We start from the raw sequence: 19,746 nt of genomic DNA on the forward strand, positions 1-19,746 counted from the left end.
TTCTAGTTTTAATTTTATCTGCAAACACCAAACATGATGAACAGTCTGCCATTTTTTAATTCCCCACCCCCCCGCTTTTTTTTTTTAATTTATCAGATATTCAACATTGGGATTAATTTTTGGTTTGGTTTGGTTTGTGGGGTTTAACTCCCAAAGCGACTCAGGCTATGAGAGACGCCGTAGTGGAGGACTCCGGAAATTTCGACCACCTGGGGTTCTTTAACGTGCACTGACATCGTACAGCACACGGGCGCCTTGCTTTTCGCCTCCATCGAAAAGCAGCCGCCGAGGCCGGGATTCGATCCCGCGTCCTTGGGAACAGTAGTCGAGCGCCGTAACCACTGCGCCACCCCGGCGGGGCGGGGATTAATTTTTATTTATATTTAATCCGTATTGAAAAATTTTAATATTCTCACATCCCGAGGAAAAAGGTTTAATTTGTAGGACTGAACATTTGAAAGCAACATTGTCTATGGGAGATGCCATATACATAGAGGGCTCCAGATATTATGCGATTTTTGGAAACCACCATTCTTACTTTTATGTTGTTAATTGGGTTGTCGTGAATAAGAAGCGTTAGTCACAGCCAATACGACCCCAGATCAAGCCCAAGCATTAAAAATACGCCTGTACTCTTTGCTTTAATGTGGCTAAATAACATCACTCTGTAGTGGCCAATGAAAATGCTACAACAGCTGAACGTAGTCCGCCCAACGACTTGCAACATTTAGAATATTGCTCCGCCTGACGTCAGCGACTAGCAGTGTGTGACAAATAGACCGGCGGATGGCGACTACCAATGTGAGCTCGCAGAGCAGCAACGTCATGGTGACGCAGGAAGGCTCTTTCTGTGCCGTGAGATGCTGCTGACCTGGCTGCGTCAGCCTGCCATTGCTGCAAGTCAATACGGCCTGTGCCAGCTACCAGAGTCAGAAAAAGGCTTTAGTACTGTTTCTTCGTGTGCATAATAAGCTCTTGGATACAGGACTGTCATTAACGAGTAAATTGTGGAGATCTTTAACCAATACTGTAGTGCTGTTACAAGTGATAATTGCGATACAAGTGAGTTTTTTCATACAGACACATAGCTGCTGCTGCCAAGTGTGATCGCCTGGCAGATGCTAGTTCTGCTGCTGAAGGCGCCGCGCAAATCAAGCTCATTCCTATTTTATATTAGATGGGTTTGCGTATATAGTGGTGACGAATTTAGAACCTTTGTTACACCGTTGGCTCGTTCCGAAGTGCCGTCCATTGCATCTTTGATACGAAACAGGCTAGGTCTAGTGACGATTAGGACATGTAGAAAGCAGCACAGTTTGCCGTCTGGCGCGTCTGGGGGGGACACCGTTGCCGAAATTGTCGCCCTTGTGCAGGCATGCTCTTTGTGCAGTCCTTCCCAGAACACTGCTGTTTTTTGTATTTTCTGGTATGAATGTGAAGTGCATCAAGCCAAGCAGTGCTCTGACATTCCTGCGCTGTGACTCCGGTTGTGGGCTGAGCATGAGGAAATCTGTTCACCGTGCTTTCTGTTCCGTGTTTCCCTGCTTGCACTGTGGCAGAGGTCATCTTGGCTTGCAGCGATGGCAGGCCAGCGCAGCCAGGTCAGCAGCCTCTCACAGCACGGAAAGAGCCATTTTACGTCACCATGACGTTCCCGCTCTTTGCGCTTGCATTGGCCGTTACCATCTGGCGATGCGTTTGCCACACGCGGCCAGTCACTGACTTAAAATGGCTCTAGCGTTTTCATTAGCCACCACAGAGTGATGAGGTTTAGCCTAGCAAAAGCAGAGTACAGGCATATTTTTATTGCTGTGGGCTTAATTTGGGGTTGCATTGGCTGCAACTAACACTTTTTTATTCAGAACTAGCCAGTACACAAAATAAAAGTGAGAATGATGTTGACTGCACCTTTAACATGCACTGACACTGCAAAGAACTTGGGTGCATTGTGTTTCCCCTCCACCAAAATTCCCCTGCCATAGTTGCCATCCTTGGGATCAGCAGTCGAGTGCCCTAACCACTGAACCATGCTGGCACGGCAGTAAAAATGCATTGCCCACATCAAATTCGAATTAGTTAAATTCAAACAGGCTAAGGGATGGTGGTCAATGTGAAAGTGAAATGTAAGCCAAAGCTTACAGAGATTTGTCACAGACACTGCATGGAGACGCATACTCATTTATGTGGAACAGTTAAATATGGGCTGCCAAGTTTAAACATGATAATGAGGAGCTTCAAGACGAACTCTGTGATGGTCGACCACACACCAACATCCCAAGAAACTACTGATGAAAATTCTGGACATGGTTAAGAATGACCGATGCATCACAATCAGAAAAATAGCAGTGGTATTGATGATATTCAAAGAAAGAGTTCACCACGATGTTTGTAATACATTATGCTTCAACAAACACAGCATCACCAGTTGGGTCCCAAGGCTGTTGAGCCCATACACAATGTGAGAAAATGACTAAACAAAACTCAGATGTTCAAAAACATATTTGAAATAGACCCTCATCTTTTTATTGAGGATTTTTTTTACTATGGATGAAATGTGGGTTCCACCACTTCCAACCCCAATATAAACAACAGTCTATGCAGTGGTAAGATTTCTCATCTCCAACAAACCAAAAGGCAAAGATGGTCGACTCTGCTGGTAAAGTATCAGAGCCAATAGCCTGGTACTCTAGAAGTTTGCTCACGATAGATTACCTTGAAGAGGTTCAAACAGCTACCAATGATACTTTTGACAACTTGACAGCACCATCTGGTCGTTATAAAGGAACCATTTGTCCAAAAAAAATCAGCGCTATCTCAGGGGGCAGCAAAATAAAACTAGAACTGCCTAATGACCCTCTAAAAACACAATATTCAATAACACACCCTTTGTGTTTTGAACTTACACAGTTTACACATTTAAGCATGCCAGCTCCAACCACAGAGATTCAGAAGGTATAGTCATGATTGAGAATTCAGCGTGCTGATCTTATTTTGAATGACTACGTGATTGATACACACACGGCTCTCTCCAAGGCTATTTGAGCAGGTGCAGTATCAACCTCCAGCTGTGCGATTAGAAGAGGTAATCCAACGATGTCACGAGGAGCGGCCACTTAGCATGACTGTTATGCATGGTGCAGCCACCAGAGGCAGCACTGGCAGGCCTTTCTAGTCACTCATTTTGCATGTGCTTCTATGGGTGTGCCTGGCACAAGCACTTGATTTCGATGCGTATAACTTCTTTTATGTTGGCGTGGCATCTTTTTAAAGCAATGCTCAAATTTTGTGCTAGAATTAGACTTGAGGACGCATGGGTGACCATGAAATTGATGCTGATAGGAGCTGCACCTTTGGCGCTAGGCTGCACTGAAATCTTTAGTTTAGGATAAGGAGGAACACTTTATATATTGGTACTTGCTTAAAATGCTCACGAGTGCCACATAACGTGCACTAAGTCCTTGATAAGCATCCAGAGCTGAAAACATTAAGGATATGCTTTACTCTAGCTCTCATGTGTGAGAGCTAGAGTAAAGGCTGAAGGCTGTAATACTATGTTTACTCGATTCTAAGCACACCCTTTTTTTCTTCTCAATTGCGATGCAGAAAGCGGGGGTGATTTGATTTGAAACTGCGAGACAGAACTCACGAGGACAAACACCAGAACGACAGCCCAACATTTCGGACTCCACAGAGTCCGAAATATCAGCTGTGAAAATGTACACGTTCTTATGGGGCGCATGACGATTATTGAATGAAGCCGGAAATATCCGGCAAGTCTGAATTATTGAGTCTGAAAAATCAATTGGCTACTGCATAGCATTGGATGCACCTGCGATGGCCGCTCCACGGAGGCGAGCACATCTTCAGCTTGAGTAGACTATGCATTTCTCTATGGTTGGGAACAAAGTTCACATGCACAGAAAGCAGTATGAATGCTTGTGCCTGCTGAGAATTAGGCATTTAGGTAATAAAAACAGCCATATACAAAAGTTCGGGCATTTGAATCCTGGCTGAGGCAACAAAATCTCAGTGCATGTGTCGCTGGTTCATAGAAGCGCTAGTAGAATCAGTGGAAAGGACGGTCCCAGAACACATGCTGGCCTGGCAGCAGCTGCCTCTCTCACCACAGTGCGGCTGTGCCATCAGAGCCTCGCTCTTTCTTCCAGTGCTCTTGAGCTCAAGTAAGGTAAGTGCAAGTTGTACTTACCTTTTGTTATATTTACAGAATAAACAACAAAGTATGGCAAAGGCAGTTAAAAAGTGATATAAAACAATTGCCTTCAGCCTCTCAATCCACCATAGACAATTATTTGCAATACAAACTTGCATTTTTAATTTGCAATTTATAAAAGGCAACAAAGCCTGAAGTCTCAAGAGACGCCTTTTGTTAGTCATCCAGTGCACATATATCCATTCCTATGAGCAGTTCTAATGAGCAGTCTGCTTTTTTTTTTTTCTGCTGCAATTCCAACATTGTCCTTTATAATCACTATTACCATGCAGGCAAATCACCTCTTAGTGTACATTAACTTACCATAAGTTCTTGATCAGCATCTTCCTTGTAGGTCTCCTCGTCACTTGAGCTGCTAGTTTGGCTGCTTGGTGGACCACTGTGTCTCCTTACAGCACTGGCAAAAAGCAAGCATTTTGTGCAGATGAGTGCTTTTCAGAAACCTATATTCAAGCTCCAGAACATATGCCCAGAAAGTTAAGCCAGAGCTGATTCAATCGTGTAATGCCTAGGTATTGAATATTTCAAAGCATAAAACTTTAGCTTTAAATTTATCTCATTTTGACGACTTCTGAATCTCTAAGGGCAATAAATATGCATGTAAATATGCAGGCGCAGGCACATATAAGCCTGAGCAGAACTCAAGACTGCTCTATCTGGCAATGCAGCATTTTGGCCACAAGTTTTAGGGTGTTACACCTTGAGGGTTACCTATGGCATCACTTTATCTTCTAACAGGCCTCCTGCTTCTCAGGCAGCTGACATTAAGACTGGTTTGGTTTATAGGATTTAAGGTAGTCTTCGTCAAAAGTGTAGAGCCCAAGGGGTCTGCTTCTGAGCCACTTTGTGCGCTTTGTAATGCATTTCCACTGTTCCGAATCTCTTGACAGCACGATTTTTCGTCCTGCCCTCTCCAATGGGAAGGACCTCCATTAATGCTAAATGCGCACCATTACACGGCTCAGAAGCAGACCTCCTGGGCTTTACACTTTCCAGAAAAGCTGTACTTAAGAGATTCAGGTTATGAGGGTTACTGTAGCGGAGCGCTTCACTAATTTCAACCACCTGGGGTTCCTAAACATTATCTGACATTGCAGGGTACTTATTGGCTGTAACTGCACACACATCCTTGGGATCAGCAGTCGAGTGCCCAAACCACTGAGCCACAGTGGCGGGGGCTTTGGTAAATTTTTGACAAGACTATCTGCAAACATGTCAGCAAGCGACGTAGCTTAGCAACAGGAATGAAAATCCAGATTTTTACACTTTTTATCACAAATAAAGCACCAGACACTAACACTCAGGACTAAAACAGGAGGCCAATTACCAATATATTAAGAAGGTGAGGGGGAGATGCTACCCTAAAAAGAGCTTCTGAACCGTTTGCTTTATTTCATTGAAACTTGCATGACTATAGTTGCAGGATCCCCGATGGCATCACCTCTGCCAAATTTCAGTATTCTACAGCAAGGATGAATATTATGCAACCTATATGCATGGATGACAGCACTTGCGAAGGAATACCATCACTTGGAAAAGGAAGATAATATTTGCAATGTTTTGCATTATGCAGTTTTAGGAATGCTTGGAGCACACTGGTGTACGGTTATTTTGCTTTTTTTTTAGAAGAATAACACCACCCCAAGAATGGCACTGGTTTTTTTCTACTACTTTAATTCATGAGCTCAATTTTTTTAGGACGTAAAAAACTGAAAATAGACAAACTAAAAGCACAGTTCCTCACAAAACGCCATTCCAGAAAGCTCACTAAAATACTAATACATATTACGAAGCAGTATTGGAAAGACGGCTTTCGTAAGTTGACAGTTCAATAAAAAAAAAAAAAAAAACCAGGAAACGAGAAAAAGTGAACTCTGTAGATTAAAAATCACTTTACTTTTAAGAGAAGATGCTGCTTGAAAAAAAAGCTACTTAGAACAATGAATTCCTGTTTCCTGCACTGAATACTGTTTCCTGCATTTTTGAGATCACTAATTAGTTTTCTTGTAGCATGCAGTTTTTCTTCAGTGCTGCTAAACAAGCATACAACAAAGATCTCTTATGCACATGCTTTCGTACAGAAAATTTTCACTGGCATTGAAGAGCAACAGCTTATTTTGTAGCTTACTAGCTGCAGAATGCCAATAACTAGCAAAATTAGGTCATGACAGTGCTAGTATGATAAAAAGAATAATGATGAGATTGTCCTTTTGCTCTCGTGGAACCTCTATAAACTAACAATAAAGACACAAAAATTCTGAGTAGATATCTGCAAGCTACGCATGCCGAAGAATATGCGCGCCAAGTTTCATTATGATACGACAAATAGAAATATAAAAAACCCTGTCCTCCAACTTGAAAATTTGCTCAAATCTACAGACAGAGAAAAAATTCATTTCAACGTTTCAAAGTTCTGTATTCAACAAAACGAGATAGAAATTGCATGAAATTTGGCATGGAGGGTCACACATGGGCTGCACAGCAATTATCCCCCATCATTAGAACACCTCAGTACTATAGGCTAGCCACCTTCTTGCGTCTTGCGAGCAGCGTCCTCTATTCGAGCCTTCTTTACCATGCTGCGGTTGGTGAGCACGTGCCTCAGCAGTCTGCCAAGTAGGCATCTCCCCCCCCCCCCCCCCCTCCACTAATTGAACCACAAGGCCGCAAAACTGTGGCCATTTCAACAGCAGTCCAGGACACAAATTTTGTTTCAGCATACAGCAAACAAATTTTGTTGTTCAGTAAGCCGCTTATATATTGGCAGCAAAGCAAATTTTCTAGAGAGGGATGCATAACCTGGTGGCGGCTGTCCAATGGCTTCAGCTCGCCTCTGCTTACACCACTGGGTACATTTGATTATCAGTCCCAGACTGTCCGGGACTACTTGCCGACAGCTGTCTGGCGTTCAATTTCTTCGGGCAGCCCAGGAGCACCATCCACTAGTAAAACTCCTGGGCCAACTGCAGCCATACTGAGTTAGACTCCGAGAGCATTCCGAGTACTTTTCGTGTTCCTGCAGACTGTATTGTGCGCTAAACAATGACACAAGCTCCAGCACTGCATCTTCGCTTCCTTGTCTAATTTTTCTGCAGATGGAACTGTCTAAAGCCCTGAACGTAGATTGTTTGTTCACGCTGTCAAGTTCTTCACCTGTTTTGCAATCTTTCCAGCGTGCAGGTCTGAAAGCATAGCAAGCGAACCTCTGTGTACTGAAGCAGCTAACGCTTATTGTAAATGTCTTTTCAAACGGCTTCGTTAGCTTTCAAATGCAGTGAGCTGGGCGCTTGGAGGAACTTCGCTAGCAGCAACGGCAAACCAACCCTGCACCGAGTTCTGCAAAACGCTTCTCATTCAGGCATGTCACGCTCAGTTCCCAAAAAGCACCGATTGACTGGCACATCTGTTATCTATTTTTAGTGTTACACGCACACCAAAAGATAAACATGCCTTCGGTGTCACTGCAAAAGAACTGAGTCATGGTGACATGATGGTTGGCATCGTCTGCTGAAAAAGCAAATGATGGAAGGAGCTTGCAAGGTCATGTGACCATCAAGCTACTTTCTGTAGAAAGGAAGTTGAGACCGGTCAGCAAGTAGTCCGAGACTAGAAAATCAAATGTACTATGTATCACCCTCTGCGCAACACTTGTGGCTACTAGCCCCATCACTAGAGCACGAATGCAGATATGATGCCTAGATGTTGCAGTACATAGCATGGACACCTTCTCTGTTGCTAGTTGCTGCCATTCGGTAATATGCCTGCAGTTTCAGTATCATAGGGTCCTTCAGCTTCTCTCCACGCGGAATAGAGGTCTGCCGAAGGGCTGTCCAGAAGCACTTTGCAACATTGTTGATGCAGTCCTCTTTCTCTATGGTTGCAGTGCCACATACCTGAGCCTCAAATATGCCTTTCTGTCTCTGTCAATCAGAAACGTAGTGAAGCACAGTGCGGTCTTGTACAACAACGTTCTCTGTCAGATGGCTGCCTCCTTTTCCATGGCATGCGACGAGTACTCCACATTTCTTTCACACAAGGGCCGGCGAACGCCTGCCAAATCTCTTCTTCAGTATTCAGTATTTTGTGCCAACTGCATGCCAAGCAATAATTTGACAGAACTTCAAAATCGAGGCACAGCCCACTACCAAGGGACACAACAGTGGCCACACCATTGGGACTCTTATAGCCCCTCTTTTGCTCTGTACCGTCAACATGATAGTGGTGTATGCCCTACTGATTCTCATCCCGATTTTACAGGCAGCCTTCAGATTTTGTGCGGCAGCATTTATGGACCCTGGATGCACTATTTTTGTTACTTCATGGAGTGTCTTCTGATGCACCGGTTTCGGAAGGCAGATAATGGCACAAAACTGCACAAGCTGATCGCAGCCAGCACCAATTGCGCGGGCGGCTACCACAGCTTCCGCATTAGTAGCAAGCTGTCGCATGTGCTACCGCTCTCGTAGCTTCGCTCCATGCTTCCATCAACACTTGCTGCTGCATGCCTCGAGCTGTTTCCCCCTGCCACCACACGCCTCGAGGTGAATGATGTTGGCGCTCGCCACAAGCACAACAGGAAGCGTCTGAACGGCATCAGCACATCGAGGTCACACACTACCGCACTGACAGAGCTACCACTGCTTCTTTTTCATTTCTGAGGAGCCAATCTTCTTCTCAGAGGCACTGACAAAGTTCAAGGTAGAGTCGATCTCCTCAGCGTCGACCTGCGCCTCCTTCTTTTGAACTTAAATTCAGTATTTAACTTCTGCACACGAGTATTGCGCTCTTTCAGACTGATCATGATTTCAAAACTGAAAAAAAAAAAAGCGTAGAAGTGGCAGTGGCAGTCTTGCAATGTTTGCTGGTGGCAGAAAACCAGGACAGCCTGTGAGCAGGCTTCACCGCACAAACGGTCACCCACAGTCAATGGCGGCGTCGAAATCGCACCACATAATCGAAGTACTCAGAACCGGCTGCGAAAGGAGTTTTTTATTCCCAGTAAAAATACAATATCGACGGCCATTGCACATGTGAGAATAAACCTCTGCCTAGCTCCTCTAAATAACTGCCATGGCATGTAGAGAAGCTGCCATGCATGTCAAGCGGGCAAGGATGGCCAACTTACGTGTCAACTTTTGGTTTCTCTGTCGACCGCGACTCATTGAAACATATTTTTTTAGTAATTTCTGGAGCGAATATAGATTTCATTTCTCTAGACAAGATAGCTGAATGCCTAAACATTGAGATTAAGTGAAAACCAAAATCTGAAAAAAAATTTTTTTTTTTTTCGACCCGCACCTCCCTTTAATTTCAGACGTCCAAAGTTAGAAAAAACATACAGCAAAATAACTAAATTTGGCAGAGATGGTCCCAGCAGTGATATAAACTATCCTGGCAAGATTAAGTGAAATTGAGCCACATGTTCAAAAGTCCCCCCTTAAGTATTCACAGTGCTCCCCACTTTGCCACACAAGAACATACAGATGGCAGACAATCTCCTATACTCACTCAAAAAGAGGACTGCAATAAATAAGCACTGGAACAACAAGACCTGAAGTTCTGATGGTACCAATGATCACTGCATCATTTGTAAAGTCTAAAGGTGGGAGGCCACTCTTGGAAATTGTTTTTTTAAATCAGCAAAGAGGACTATAATAACTTTTTTTTTCTTCAAATTAAGCATGTTTTATTCAACTTAGCTAAGCATTTAAAATACAACTATTGGTTCAATTTTTAAGGAGGTAATTTTCCTGAAAAATATGTTAAAACCGCTAGTCACGCCAGCAAGGATAATTAGCAACTGGAAAAGTGAATTGAGGAAAGCTTTGGCACTTATGTATCTGAATGTGTGACCTGAGCTACAGGATATATGTAATGCAATGAATGTTCAGAAAGTAATCTTCGAAAGACTGAACAAAATGAAAAAAAAAAAAAAAAAAAAAACCATCCTCGCCACATTTTTTCAAAGATAGGCTGCAAATTAAATGATTTGATAGATTTCAATTACCCTAGTTAATTTCAAGCATCTGTATATGAGGAACCAGTGGCCAAAATTTTTCAATATATTCATTCAGAAAAAAGTTACATTTTGCGGAAGAAGAGGTGGACGAAAATCTTGTTTCTAGAAAAACAGACTTTTTAAAAACATTAAAGATGTGAAAAACAACATATAGAGCTCTAAACTGCAACAGGCTCATAGCTGGGGCCCTCTTGAGATGCAGTAGTCTCCTTTTGTTCATGTCACTGCCCTTTGTTTCTTCCTAGCCCGTTTTGTCGCGTCAGCTCATTTGCGTACCCTGGTTCAATACCAGTCTCACTCAGTATACCCAGGGTACATACACTGCCATTGTTGAAGTGTGCTACAGCATCATACAGGGCAAACAGAATGGTAGGAAAGCTTACATACACCTTCTTGGGAGTCCACTGCCATATCAGCCCACTGAAGCACTCTACTGTATTTTGTGTTTTGCCATGTAGACACTTTGATAGGAGCTCGTCTGAACACAGATTACTGTACACAACTTTCACCCTCTTCAGCACATCATTTGGAGGCCTTCTTTCCTGCACATAATTCTGTTGGCCAAGTGCTTCAGCCCATTTGTGCCCGCACCAGCTGTTCGGTCCAGGCGGGCATGGGCCGTGCCTTGGCTGCTCGTCAGTAGAACTGCAGTGAAAGAGGCTCGCCAGGGTGGCTTGTTTCATAGCCGAAAGGTTTCCCACATTAGCTCTTATGGCTACCCCATAGTAGTTTTACAGGCGGTCAATAAGGGCACCAGTTGACGCTTTTGGGCATGTCCAATGCATTCAAGCTTCTTGATGCTGTTATCTCCGTACATATCCTTTACAGTGGCATAGTTCTTGGCTTTGCCATCACCGTAGTAGTCCGTCCTGATACTTCAAGCCTCCTGTTTCTTGCAACCTCTCAAATATCCTGTACAGGCCAACAGTCTCCATACTGCCTGCACTACCATTATGGTTTGCATGGCAGGAAGTGTGGCTTGAATTCCACTCCTGGAATGAAACTTTTTGGGCTTAACTTGCTTTTGCAAGCTTTGCATGTGCTCGAAAGAGCCAAGACATTAATAACATTTCCTGTATCAACAGAAATCACTGACACACACCCATTCAAAGAAGGATGTCCACGCTTCAGCCATGTTCCATCGCCTGAAACACCGCACTCACTGCTCCCACCACACGACAAACTTCTGTAGCAGCATTATCCATCAACTCCGACGCTACCGTTCCAGCTACTGCCGAGAGCTAAGACGTAGGCGAAATGTCGCGAAGGGGGAGGCATGTTTATCACATTGCGAAATGTTGACGCACCTGCAAGGCCTTTCCTGAAGTGGTGCAGCGAGTACACCAGTCGATAATTGTTTTAATTTGCATGCATCACCTTTTTAGACGTGTCAAATGAATACCCGAAGCCACACTCCCCACACACCACTGCACAGGTAGAGCATATCCCTTGGTGGGCGCGCTCTTCGAGCGTCAGTGCTGTAATCATGTATTCAGGGCACGGCAGCACAGAAGAAAGGATATCAATGCCAACGATCTTGTTCCCTTGGAGTGTAGAATTTGGTAGCAGGGCTCCATACATTCTTGCAATGTTCACAAGCTTCTTCGCACTCGCCAAAACACCCACGTCTGGTGACTGAGAAGATGGATACTCCATAGTGTGTAGATTCCCAGCAAACTTGCGGTTACGCCTTTTCCCAGCTCGGAACTTGGTCATACTAGACAAAATACTGTCCGATTGTAAGTAAACAACAAGTGTTCTTCAAGCGTCAGTAATCCCCCTTATGGCCAATTTAAAAGATTGTAAAAGAATAACAAAATTCATGACTAAACTTACGAATACCAGTGAATGTTGTAGATATCAAAAACAAAGATATATGAATAATAATCATACATAAGAAATATTAGTAGCTTTAGAAACTGGTGCAATATAGTTTTAGTTTCAGAATACCAGGATGACTTTTCAAAAACTGGCTGTAACCCCCAAATTAATCATAATAGGACCAGATTTTTTGTTCGTTTTTTTTTCAGAGCGTGTACCTGAATGTTTGCAGATAAAAAAAAATAGAACTGAATTTTTTGCACAATAGACTTTTGAGTGTGACCTAAAAGGAACAGTACTTTAAAAACTGCCAATTATAGCTACATTCAACAAGGAAGGTAATAAAGAGCGCAGTAAACAACAGGCTTTTAAAAGTACTGCATTTTTGTGCTAGCTCTCCTTACACACACTATCAGGGTAGAATCTCCAGACAGATACAATCTGGCACCTCATACATACATTGTCCAAGACGTTCAGGCCAACATTGTCATCAAAGATGTTATAGAGGATTATATAGGGCATGCAAATTTTGTCTGATATGCATGCGCATCTTGTACTATTGTTACTATTGAACATAGTACTATTATGCTATGACCACCTCTTAACTTTACTCTCTGTTAGTCTCACTCATCCAATGTGGAAAGAATATTTATTTCTCTAGCCTACTTCTTCACCTCATGTCAAAACTCCCCCTGCTGTGATGAAAGTTTCAGCCACATGATTCTGAATAGTTTACTGGCCATGAATAGTGAAGCTAGAAGTCTGCTTTCAAGGTTAGAATTTTTTCAAGATTTGAACAAGCAATTAGTTTCTACTAATTCTCAACAGAATACAAAAGTGTACTGATGGATAAGTAGTGCTAATAAAACAAGCAAAAACAACCAAAAATTAAACTTTATTGACATTAAAACACACAGACGTGCGATATTCACAGAAATTCAAACTAGTTACACGAGGCAGCAAAAAAAATGCTTCATACAGAAAATAACAAAATTGCACATACACTGCATTTAAACAAGAACAGTAAACAGTTAAAAAAACACAGCACACAGGGGTGGAAGCAGGCTTGTGCATTCTGGAGCAGCTCAGAGAGCAATAATAAAGGCACATTGGAGCAGCTTTGGAGCAACAAAGCAAGGGTTTTGAAGCACTCGAATTACAGTAAAACCTCAATAATTCGAACTTCGTTAATTTGAAATCCAAGATAATTTGGTTTGCTGCGATCCCGCATTTTCCAATGTAAATCTGACCGGATAATTCGAACAGGCGGCCTGCGCCAGCCCGATCGATGTTTTGCCGCAAACCCTGCACAACGACGGTCCTATGGAGCCCCGAGGCAAAGTCACTCAACGATGATTTACAGGCGATGCGCCCAGGCTGGAGCACTCTAGGCACAAAAATCGGTCCACAGTGCAGCTCGCGGACCACCGAAACTCGCGCCTACAGAGGAGAAGACGTGCTTCACTGCAACGCGGCGGGCATACCACTTTTGTCACATGATCTCAATCCCACTCCACACCTCGGCGTGTTTCCCCCTTTCTTTCCACTGCGTCAGCAGCAGCACGTGTTCTGCGCTGAGACTGCTCTAGGGGAGACAACCTGGGCCAGGGGACGCTGCGCCACTCTATTGCGTCAGCCCTCTATATGGAGGCCTTGGCAAAACCTCCGCAAAACACGGCTGTGTTGTTTGCTCCATGCTGCATTGAAACGCACATGTTCCCGTCTGCTCCGCGCTGCACTCGAGCGCGTGCTTACGTGCGGTTGTTGCTCTCCTCTTACCTCGTTCTGGCCGCTGTCGCGTTCCAAGAAAAAGGGGAAAAAAAAAAACCATTAAATTTCGGCGCGCTTTTTCATGCAACTTGTGTGGTAAGCGGTAATGGGGTGGTTGTCGAGCCTTTTTGTTAAAGTAGCTTGTACTACTCGTATCTCGCACTGTGGTTGTTCCTGCCGGTGCCGCAGCGGCCATTGCGGCACCGAGCCGTCTGCTTCGAACAACACATATATCAATCATTCTATCCTCATACGCAATCCTGCTTCGAGAGCTCAAAACTGCGTACTCACTCGAGGAGATAACTGAACAAGGGATTGCACAGAGTAGCTGTAGAACTAAAAAGACAAAGGTTCCCATGGAGAGATGCCCCCATCTGCATAGAAAGTGGCCAGGCATTTCCTCACTGCTCGTCTCGTGGAGAGAGAGAACTACTGCAGGAATGGCATGCCTCGGCTTCTGGTGAATGACCGAGGTCTTCAGGAACCAATGACCGTAGATAGGTCATTGATTTGAGACAGCAGCACTGGAGCAACAAACTAACTGCCCCTGGCCGCTGTCGGCAAAACCCAAAGGGTAAGGTGATGTGTTTTCTGCCATAGTAAGGAACACGTAAAAAACGAGCCGAAGACAAGCACCGCGGTGCCAGTAGCAAACTGTGCAGTCATCACAGTGCTGAAGCGAATGGATCATTATAGATGGCAACGTTTACTTTCATTGGTCTTGTTGGGGATCGCCTAAAACGCCTGTCCCCAAAGAGTTGAATGATCCCCTTTCAAGTGAGCAGACACAAAGGGAAGGAAATCTCCCCAAATGCACCTGGAGCACTCGTCACTGTGTAACGCGTATCAGTAATTCTCCACGAGAAGACTGCACCCATCATTTTCTGAACAGCAGGGACAGAGACATCAGGCCTTCTGCATTATTCTTTACTCTCCCATACCCTAACAACACAAGCCTTGGGTCCCTCAAAATATCTATCGCTTGCCTCTCGCCTTCGAGTAGCGAATCCACGTTTATATATAATTTTTTTGTTTACATCTCAGAGCCTGCCAACAAGCACATTTTGAAAACAATGTTCCCAACTATCGTTTTTCAGGACCTGAAGCGGCGCGCAGTGACGATAGTCTATCAGCTAATCATAATTTTTCGCTTTCGAAAGCACAGATAAAAAAAACGCGTTTCCAACCAGCCTCTGTCAGCTGGAGAACCGAAAAAAGCAAAAATGAGAGACCCCATTGGCGAAGAGTGCTGGCGTTGTGCATGTCTCTACACAATTGTTCCCCCTCCTCCTCATTTCCTTCTCCTGCTCTATGTGCACATGCTGCCACGCCTGGTATGCACTCCCGCGCGAACGGGCTGCGCAAGCTCCACAGACAGCCGAGCGCTGCGCGGCCACCGCTGCACGTAGGTTTCGCCTCTTCTCTACCTTCTCTCTATTAGAAACCAAGCGCTGCTGTCACGGAGCAAACTCCAGCTTGAGTTCCCTCTCTCCCGTGCCTTCGACACTGCAAGTACACGCTAAGGTCTCGCCTAGGCCATTTCTTTGTATTGTGCACGGTGGTTAGATATCGGCTACTGTGCAGTTGTTCTTTTGAGCTGGTCGGAAGTGCTTGCTTTGCGACTGTACTAGTAAACGAAGTGCCAAAATACAAGACTAACGCTGCAGAAGTTCTGCTGGATCTAAGAAGCAGGCAAGAATGCTTGTTTTAAAGGTCCACTGTCCACCCTCCGGTCGACAATATTTTCTTCCCCGGCGACTGAGAATTCGTCCCCAGAACGCAAGGTCGCAAAATGTTTTTGAAAGGAGAAACTAATACCGCAGTTACAGCCACCGCAATCACCCGATTCTGTCTTGTTTCTCTCCTCCTGTTCCCTCGTAAAGGTTTTTCACTCTCCTGCCCTGTCGTCTAGCCTCCACAAGACAAATTCCCCTTCCTCCTCCGCGTTTGGCGGGAGGTGGGGCGTGGCACTCTGCCTACGCGGCAAAAAGAAAAAAAAAGAAAAAGGAAAAAACGGGCGAGGGAGCGCGCGTCGTTGGATTCAGTCCGGCCGTGGCGAGGGAAAAGCACGGAGCGATAGATACCCATCCTTCGCCCTCAGACAGCGAGACAGACCAATGGACGTCGTTTTCGACAAATAAGTCATAGCTGCGGCTGAACGGGCCAGCGCAGGGAAGGGGGAAGCTGGCTTCCCGAAGAACATGAGAGAGCTTGGATTGGTATTTTCGTTGCTTTGAGGCATGCGTGTCACTGTAGCATTTTGCACAGACTATCTCCGGTACCTGATCAAAACACTGGGCTCCTTTGCTTAAAAGGTCCTTCCCTGGACAGTGGCCCTTTAAGGCCAAGTTGGCTAAAAGGCACGGCGTGCCCCTCTTGACGTCCACAATACTGAGCAACAAGTCTAAGATACTAGAGGCATACGGCAAAACATATTCTTCGAAGCGGTCACGAGTGCGGGCTCCCGCATATTAAGATGTCGAATCTGCCCTGCTTGGCTGGCTGCAGAAAGCAAACACTGCCCACCTTCCGATCAATAGAACGATACTGCGGGAGAAGGCCAACGACCTGGCTCTGCAACTTGGGCACGAAGAATTCAAGTGTAACGGATGGTTTAGCAGTTTTAAAGAACGCAATAATTTGGCATTTCTGACCGTCTCTGGTGAGAGCGGCAGCGCTAACGAGAGCGCTGTCGAGAATTGGAAGAAGCATACTTTGGCACCACTGCTTAGCGAATACAGTATAGACGACGTTTACAACCTTGACAAGACTGCCCTTTTTTATAAGATGCTGCCAACAAAAACATTTTCAGTGAAGGACACCGCATTCAAGAGTAGAAAACAGGCCAAGGGCAGGATTACTGTGCTGTTCGGCGTGAACATGTGTGGTAAACACAAGCTGTCGCTACTGGTTGTGGGGAGGACGGGGAAGCCTCGCTGCTTCAAAGGAAGATTTATCGGCACCACATGCTCAATCGCGTGCTACTTTGCGATGAAAATGGCAAGAAATACTCCATCAGCCTCTTTGGAGCCATATGCCACATGGTGTACACTTGGAAACAAGTGGAGCCCACAATGACCAGGCTGTGTTTTAAACACGCTGTTTTCTTTTTCAGTAAAAACATTGTTGATGCCGATGCAGACTACTGATATATGCTTGACGAATAAGGAGCAGAGTATTGCGACCCCATCAGTGCATTCTGTGCAGAAGATGGTGAGTCCAACGCAGTCGGCTTCACCAAGTAGCTGAACTTTGAGTGGTGAGCAGACAGTCTACTCCGACTTGGAGAGTGAGGTTACTGCTGGTGCGAATAAACGCAATGACAGCGATGAGCCTCCCCAAGCACCTGCTCTCAGTTATTGGATCACTAAATGTTATCCAGTTTTGTTGAGTACCACGGTGGAAGTTCTGAAATGTTTCACCTAGTTGACGAACTAAAGAAGACCTTCGGAGCCGCAAACTACCGGACGCGGCAAACCAGCATCCCTGATTACTTTAAGGAATTTAAAATATGCCGAATAAAAGTAGCGCGTTCCTGCAACAAATGTTTTTGCTTGAGTCGTATTTCTTGGTGTGTTCGACTAATTCGATAACCCGCTTAATTTGAAGATTTCTTGCGGCCCTGATGACTTCAAATCAGGTTTTACTGTATATTTCAAAGAACGCTTCTAGACTCAAACACTTTTCATAATGGTAATTTTTGCTTCCTGGCATGTAATTATCAATCCAATTTGATTACTTAAATTTTTCACTCTGTCTCTGACAAGCATGACAAACAGCCAAAACATGTACAGATCATTAAAATAACACTACTGACATCAGCAACAATTTGGAAGAGACTAGCAGCAAGTGGAATGCTTGCTTTTACACTTCATAAGTGAACATCAAGTCTGAATTTAAACTTCTGACCGACTATTTTGACTGTATATTTCCAAACATGGAGTCTACCACTTTGGTGCGCTCAAACACCAAAGTGGTAGAGCACCACCATTAGTTTGGAGAGGACATGAAAGAGAAGCATAGTTACACTACGTATCTTGCGCATATCCTTTCTGATCCTACATTTATGCTGATAAATTCTTGGGCACTGGTCACTAGTGCCTTAAGGAAGGATAGATGGCACAGTACAGTAGTCTTTCCCTCCTTCAGATTCTTTACTTCATAGCCTTCTGCCAGTGCCTGTCCACATTACTGCTTGAGAAATGTTAGGGCCTCCTTAATTAAACATGCTGGTACTGTATAGCTTTCCAGCACTATGAGAACACCTTGTGATTATTACCCAAGTGGCATCAGTTCAAGTATGGGTCTGGCATTGGCATGACAGCCTTGACTGTGAGGCGCTTGCTTGTTTTCCCAGCAGAGCCATTAGAACAACTCGTGTAGCTCTTTGCAGCCAGACAAGTTTGCGCACGGCTCGTGGTAGTTTTCAGTGTCTGCCTTGCTCGCTGCTCTTGCTCCCTCACCACTGGTAAAAAAGTGCTACATCACGTGCACAGAGCATTTTTTTTGCAACCAATTCTCCCAATTGTTTGCAGCTTGTTCTTAATATGCTTGTGAAAAAATATTTATTATTCTCTGTACTTTACTAATTTAAAAACATTTTATATGTATTAGGTTCAGTGCAAGATGCATTATACATCTGCCACCGGTGCGCTGCCATCGTTTCGACTATGGCGGCCCTTACACCACGTGCATGCAACTCACAATGTGCCATCGCGCCCTGCTGCACTTGGTGGTGGTGGTCAGTCGCTTAATCGAATTGCATCAGATCTCAATTTTTCTAGACAATACTATTAGAGGTTCAGTGTGCGACAACACAGTGTTCCGATAAATTTGATGGCAAAACATCGAGGCAGCTGGGCATTTTTTTTAGCAGTTTTGAAGCAATATTGTGCTTTGAAGCAGGATGAAGCAGGAAAAGCAGTTTGGAGCAGAATGGAGCAAAAGGGGCAGCACTTCCACCCCCGATTACAGTAAGTTTCAATAGAAACATTTCAATATCAAAACCTGAATAGGCTAAATGCCATTTCAACACTACAGCAAAGCTAATTTCACTATCTTTGGCTTAGTGACTGCACTCTCTTTCCCATAAAATGCTTGTGAACCGCTCCATTTCATGGCAAATGGCAGTCCGTCAAACAGCGCCTGTAAGCAGCAAATTTCGCACTTTAAGTGTTACACAAAAGAAGATGAATAAACTTGAACACAGCACCAAAACTAGAACGCATGTGCAAAACATTCGTGCATGTCTAATGCCAGACGTAAGTTCCTGTGCTGTAACGAAAAACAAGTATACATGACACTGATGTATGAGAGTTGTTGGCCTAAGATCTCCTACATTCCTGTCGCCAATCCATTCTTTTTATAGCTGTTTGTCAAACAAGTGTTCAGGCACTATCAGGCGAAGCCACGAGTCCAAAACAAGCCAAGAATCCTCAAGTGCACTTATGTCACTTCATTTTCACATACAGTCGAGCCCGCTTACAACAAATGCTCCTCTAGTACAAACGAATAGGATGAAGATCACAATGTATATCAGGGCTTTGATGCCAAATCTCAGATGAAATGAATGCCTGTGGACACAGGGCCTGGTTATAGCGAACATGTAGGCACCAAAGCCCATTAGTTCGGTGCTAATGAAGCTAGCTTAAAACTTTTTGCACTAAAGAGAGGATTAATGGAATATCTATTGCTGGTGCTCGTTTTATAATTCTAGTAAATAGCTTTTCATGGGCCTTTTAATGTGCTTGTATTACCTCACACAAAACGCTGCCCAGTTATGTGGATGCATATAAAGCCATACGGATATGCTTGCATGGCCAAGTATAGTCCTAGAAGGTTTAATTCCCATCAAAGGAGAAGCCTGAGTTGGCAGTGCCATGTGGTCTAGTGATGTTACTTAACC

The 19,746-nt window shown here is 44.4% G+C and overlaps 1 protein-coding gene across 4 annotated transcripts in view; it reads right to left on the minus strand.

The window, feature by feature from the left end:
• Positions 1–19,746, minus strand: part of LOC146205916 (eukaryotic translation initiation factor 4E-binding protein Mextli-like) — a 131,643-nt gene that overhangs the window by 44,353 nt on the left and 67,544 nt on the right. For all 4 annotated transcript variants that reach the window (XM_084590580.1, XM_084590578.1, XM_084590582.1 and 1 more), the window contains one exon: positions 4,535–4,628. In XM_084590580.1, coding sequence (XP_084446706.1) covers positions 4,535–4,628 — 94 coding nt within the window. The remainder of the gene's footprint in view (positions 1–4,534; positions 4,629–19,746) is intronic.

The sequence above is a fragment of the Amblyomma maculatum genome, chromosome 1 (genome assembly GCF_055883805.1).
Source record: "Amblyomma maculatum isolate TAMU_Amacu chromosome 1, ASM5588380v1, whole genome shotgun sequence".
NCBI classification, from domain to species: domain Eukaryota; kingdom Metazoa; phylum Arthropoda; class Arachnida; order Ixodida; family Ixodidae; genus Amblyomma; species Amblyomma maculatum.